The 5424-nt window shown below is 39.1% G+C and overlaps 1 protein-coding gene across 1 annotated transcript; it reads right to left on the minus strand.

Moving 5' to 3' along the window:
* Positions 1 to 2072: 2072 nt before the first annotated feature.
* Positions 2073 to 5014, minus strand: LOC120033496 (zinc finger protein 665-like). Its single transcript, XM_038979863.1, has 2 exons — positions 4972 to 5014; positions 2073 to 3579 (listed from the first exon to the last, which is right to left on the minus strand). Exons 1-2 carry the CDS (start codon positions 5012 to 5014, stop codon positions 2243 to 2245), a joined length of 1380 nt encoding a protein of 459 aa, XP_038835791.1. The 3' UTR covers positions 2073 to 2242.
* Positions 5015 to 5424: the final 410 nt, after the last annotated feature.

Raw genomic sequence — 5424 nt, forward strand, 5'->3', positions numbered from 1 at the left:
AACGTATCACGGCAACTGGTTTAAGCTGGATAAGCTCAGCCAGAGGGCCCTTCCTCCCACCACCGATAAGCTCATGGTAACACCACAGCCTTGGATGGCACTACCGGAGGAACGGGGGCTCAGGTCTGTAATCATACAGATCTCCTACCAAGCGTCTGGGGCCTCCGAGTCCAGTTGCTTCCCCACCTCCTCCAGTAACCAGTAAGTCAGCCTGATAAGCCAACAATAAAGTGGCAAAGCAAAAAAATGTAGCAGCCTATACACCAAATCATTAGTGATCTGACATGCTGTATTGTATGGAAACTGTAAGCTACTAACAGCAGCTACATAGTCTAGCTTACTATGGCCCTGTCCCTCTGGCCAGGGTAAACACAGCAGCAATGTTGTGTATTGTGTGTATACAGTATTTCATTTCAACCAGTTTATTTCATTTAATTATACACAAGAGAAAAAAAGTTGTTAACCAGCATAAATTAATGTACAAACATTTTCCATTACATTTATGTCATTTAGTATATGCTCTTATACAGAGCAATTTACAGGACAAATAAGAGTTAATTGGCTTGCTCAAGGGCACAATGACAGATTCTTCACCTTGTTGGCTTGGGATTCAAACCAGCAACCTTTCAGTTACTGGCCCAACACTCTTAACCGCTAGGCTACCTGCCGCCAGATCAATTAACTTCAATACAGTTATTCAAATACATTCATCATCAATGACTAAAATAATGAATCTAGTATTAAAATACAATTTAATAAATTCATAGCCTGTTTACCATTTAACAAAAGTTGTTTAGTAATATATAATAATCCACCCAAAAGAATACAAAAAACTGATCATCGCACCATCTTTATCTGATCTACACGGAGTGCACAAAACATTAGAAACACATTACTAATATTGAGTTGCACCCCCCTCTGTCCTCAGAAAAGCCTAAATTTGTCGGGGCATGGACTGTCCAAGGTGTTGAGAGCGTTCGACAGGGATGCTGGTCCATGTTGACTCCAATGTTTCCTACAATTGTGTCAAGTTGGCTGGGTGTGGATCTACTCCGAATTGCTCATTCCATCTCCTCCCACAGATGCACAATTACAGTGAACTGAGTAATCTGAATTCATTGTCATGTTCTTGGAACCATTCCTGGACAATCCCAGCCTTGTAGCACAAGGAATAATCCTGCTGAATTTTTTTTATTTGCAGATGGATACACTGCCGCCATGAAGGGATGCACCTGATTGGCAATGATGTTTAGATATTGTGGTGGAATTATTGTAATCAAAAGGAGAGACTTTTACATTTCTTAAAAACAAGTCAAACTTTATTATTTAATTACTGCAATATAAAAACAACACAATTGTGCCATCTGGTTTGCTTAAAAACCTCTTAAGGATCGTACCCTTTAAAAAAAAAAATCACCTAAAATGACATACCCAAATCTAACTGCCTATAGCTCAGCACCTGAAGCAAGGATATGCATATTCTTGATACCATTTGAAAGGAAACACTGAAGTTTGTGGAAATGTGAAATGAATGTAGGAGAATATAACACAATAGATCTGGTACAAGATAATACAAACAAAAAAAAAGAGACAACAGGGGTTCAAAATGTAGAAACCAGTTCCTACATTTGAACATAAAACTGTATTTTAATCAAACAAAACTACATTACATTTTATCTCTGGGAACCTCAGGATGACAAATCAGAGCAAGATTACTGAATGTAAGTACATTATTGACCTTCAGAGGTGAAGGTATCAAACCAGTTGCCGTGATACAAGTTGTTGTTGTACACTCTCCTCAAACAATAGCAAGGTATTTTTTCAATGTAATAGCTACTGTTAATTGGACACTGCAGTTAGATTAGCAAGAATTTAAGCTTGTCAATGTCCTGGAAAGTTGGCTGTTGAATACAAGGTCTTTCTTGTCACATTAGCGCAAGTTAGCAACAACCGTCTGGTTTAGGGATACCCATCCCATAGAGAGGAATTTAAGGAATTTGAAATTATTCATACTTTTACTTTTGATACTCAAGTATATTTTAGCTATTACATTTACTTTTGATACATAAATATATTTACAACCAAATACCTTTAGACTTTTACTCAAGTAGTATTTTACTTGATGACTTTCACTTGAGTTACTCTTGCCACATTAGGAGAATAAGTAAGGCTTCTCTCCTGTGTCTGTTCTCTGATGACCTTTTAGCTCAGCTGTTGTTTTAAAACATTTTATACAGTCAGATCAGTGGTAAGGCTTCTCTCCTTTATGTTTACCTTGGTGTCTTTTTAACTGGCCCATTTGAGAGAAACTCGTTCCACAGTCAGAGCAGGAGTAAGACTTCTCTCCTGTATGTAAACGTTCATGTGTTTTTAAGTTGCCCAGTACAGAGAAACTCTTTCCACAGTCAGAGCAGGAGTAAGGCTTCACTCCTGTGTGTGTTCTCTGGTGAACATTTAGCTCAGTTGATGTTGTGAAGCATTTTCCACAGTCAGAGCAGGAGTAAGGCTTCACTCCTGTATGTAAATGTTCATGTATTTTTAAGTTGCCCAGTACAGAGAAACTCTTTCCACAGTCAGAGCAGGAGTAAGGCTTCACTCCTGTGTGTGTTCTCTGATGAACTTTTAGCTCTGTTGATGTTGTGAAGCATTTTCCACAGTCAGAGCAGGAGTAAGGCTTCACACCTGTATGCATACGTTCATGTGTTTTTAAGTTGCCCATTACAGAGAAACTCTTTCCACAGTCAGAGCAGGAGTAAGGCTTCTCTCCTGTGTGTGTTCTCTGATGAACTTTTAGCTCAGTTGATGTTGTGAAGCATTTTCCGCAGTCAGAGCAGGAGTAAGGCTTCACTCCTGTATGTATATGTTCATGTCTTTTTAAGTGGCCCAGTTGAGAGAAACTCTTCCCACAGTCAGAGCAGGGGTAAGGCTTCTCTTCTGTGTGTGTACTCTGATGAACTTTAAGATGAGTTGATGTTGTGAAGCATTTTCCACAATCCGAGCAGTAGTAAGGTTTCACTCCTGTATGTATATGTTCATGTCTTTTTAAGTGGCCCAGTTGAGAGAAAATCTTTCCACAGTCAGAGCAGGAGTAAGGCTTCACTCCTGTATGTATACGTTCATGTGTTTTTAAGTTGCCCATTACAGAGAAACTCTTCCCACAGTCAGAACAGGAGTAAGGCTTCTCACCTGTATGTATAAGTTGGTGTGTTTTTAAGGTATTGAGTCGAGAGAAACTTGCCCCACAGTCAGAGCAGGAGTAAAGCTTCTCTCCTGTATGTATTCGCTGGTGATATTTTAAGTTGTTCTGTTTAGAGAAACTCTTTCCACAGTCAGAGCAGAAGTAAGGCTTCTCTCCAGTGTGCACTCTCTGATGAACTGTCAGAACCCCTGATGTTGTGAATCTCTTCCCACAGTCAGTACAGGAATACGGATTCTCTCCTGTGTGTATTTTTAGGTGTGTTTTTAGCTTTGAAAGAATTGGAAAAATCTCCTCACAGTGTGGGCAGTGGTGAGACCTCTTAGCTCTGTGATCTTCCTGCTGTTGCTGTCTGGATGTAGGGAATGTCTCAACATGGTCTCCTGTGTGAACAACATCAGAAGAACCAGTCAGTTGGTGTGATATACATGTCAATCAAATGTATTTTATGAAGCCCTTTTTACATCAGCAGTTATCACAAAGTGTTCTACAGAAAGCCAGCCTAAAACACCAAAGAGTAAGCAATGCAGATGTAGAAGCACAGTGGCCAGGAAAAACTCCCTAGAAAGCAGGCACCTTGGAAGAAAGGTAGAGAGGAACCAGGCCCAAAGGTGTGGCCAGTCCTCTTCTGGCTGTACCGGGTGACATATGTATTCATATCAGTAGACTGGACAACACAAAAGGGGAATTAAACTATGCTAAAAGTGGGTAAGAGTCCTCCACTCACTATCACAAGGGTTAGTAACTACACAAACTCATTTCATAGAACTTTAAAACATTGGTAGTTTGTTTACATCACTTTTTTAGTCTACTCTCTGATCACTCCAGATAGCCCAGTGAATAAAACAAATGCTGGCCATACTGGTGTCAAACCTTGCAAGTGTCAGTAGTATGAAATAACATCTATCTTCTCATTGAAACAGTTCTACTGCAACTTTCATGCACAGTGGGAAGTTGGAATGAATAACACAAACTTAGTTAGATAGAACAGGTTCTTACCATGACTAACAGATTTCCCAATCTTCTCCTCCTCTTCTTCATCTATAATGTTGACATTCAGCTCCAGTGTTTGACTGCAGTCTTCCAGCTTCACTGATGCCATCTCTGGATCCAGCAGTGTAAACTGGGCTCCACTGTCACAATCAGGACCCAGTGACTGTAGGTTTGGACTCCCTGTGGAAGGAGAGAGGCAGGCTGGGTTTGTCCTCACTGTTGATGTTACTGGCCTCAGACTAAATTCTAGTCGTCCTGTAGTAACAATGACAAACAGACCAAAAGTGACGCACTTCACAGTTCCGGCACTAAAAATATATTATATTTCTTCATGTTCAGTTATATAATTCATTGCTTGACTCAGACGGAAATAGGTTCCGGTATTGTTTATATTTAGGTGCAGGAGATCCACAATACTGTTGAGCTAATATTCTATAAGAGGAACATGAGCTCAACATTACTTAATTCAAATTAGACAAAGTACACACTTTACATTAGTCTACACAACGTAATTTAACTTAATCAAAAGTAGATTTCCAAAATTCAGATAAATCCACGAATGACAAAAAAATGTTGTACGAGGTTGCAGTTTATTTTAAGCAGCACTATGTACTATTTTCCTGAATAACCTGGTCTTCACTGTATTATTTCAATAAAAAAACAATTTGTATTTCGCCATCAAATAATATAATTTATATGAATATAAGTACACATGTAGGAAGCTGATTCATTACATTCAGCTTCAAACCTGTAGTGTGACCGTGAAATTGTCTCTGATGCACCCGCACTGAAGTCCGTTGACGCAGACAGAGTGGGCGCCGCCATTTTACCAGGTCGTGAATTTTACACAAAACCAATAACATGCCCAACGAACTCAGAAATCTCAAATAAATTGATTATTTATAAAATGACCTTGAGAAAATGATGTACATCCATTCAGACAAACCCAAAGTTTCTAGCTATGTGACTTGTAAAATAGTTTATCACGTTCTTCAGTTCGTTTTATACAAACATAACACATCAAACCTTTATCAAACGTGATAATAGTTGTTATCTAGCATGGAATGACATGTTCATTCTTTATTAGGAAGTTTTGACCTACTATTACATACCTGTAGTAATAAATAGAAACGGACACAAAAGGTTATCTTCTAGACATCACAATCCTTAGTGCATTCTTTATTCTGAAGAATGGTGCGTGCCTGTCTGGAACTTCCTGTTCCCCCACTACCACA

The sequence above is a fragment of the Salvelinus namaycush genome, chromosome 40, assembly GCF_016432855.1.
Source record: "Salvelinus namaycush isolate Seneca chromosome 40, SaNama_1.0, whole genome shotgun sequence".
NCBI lineage: Eukaryota > Metazoa > Chordata > Actinopteri > Salmoniformes > Salmonidae > Salvelinus > Salvelinus namaycush.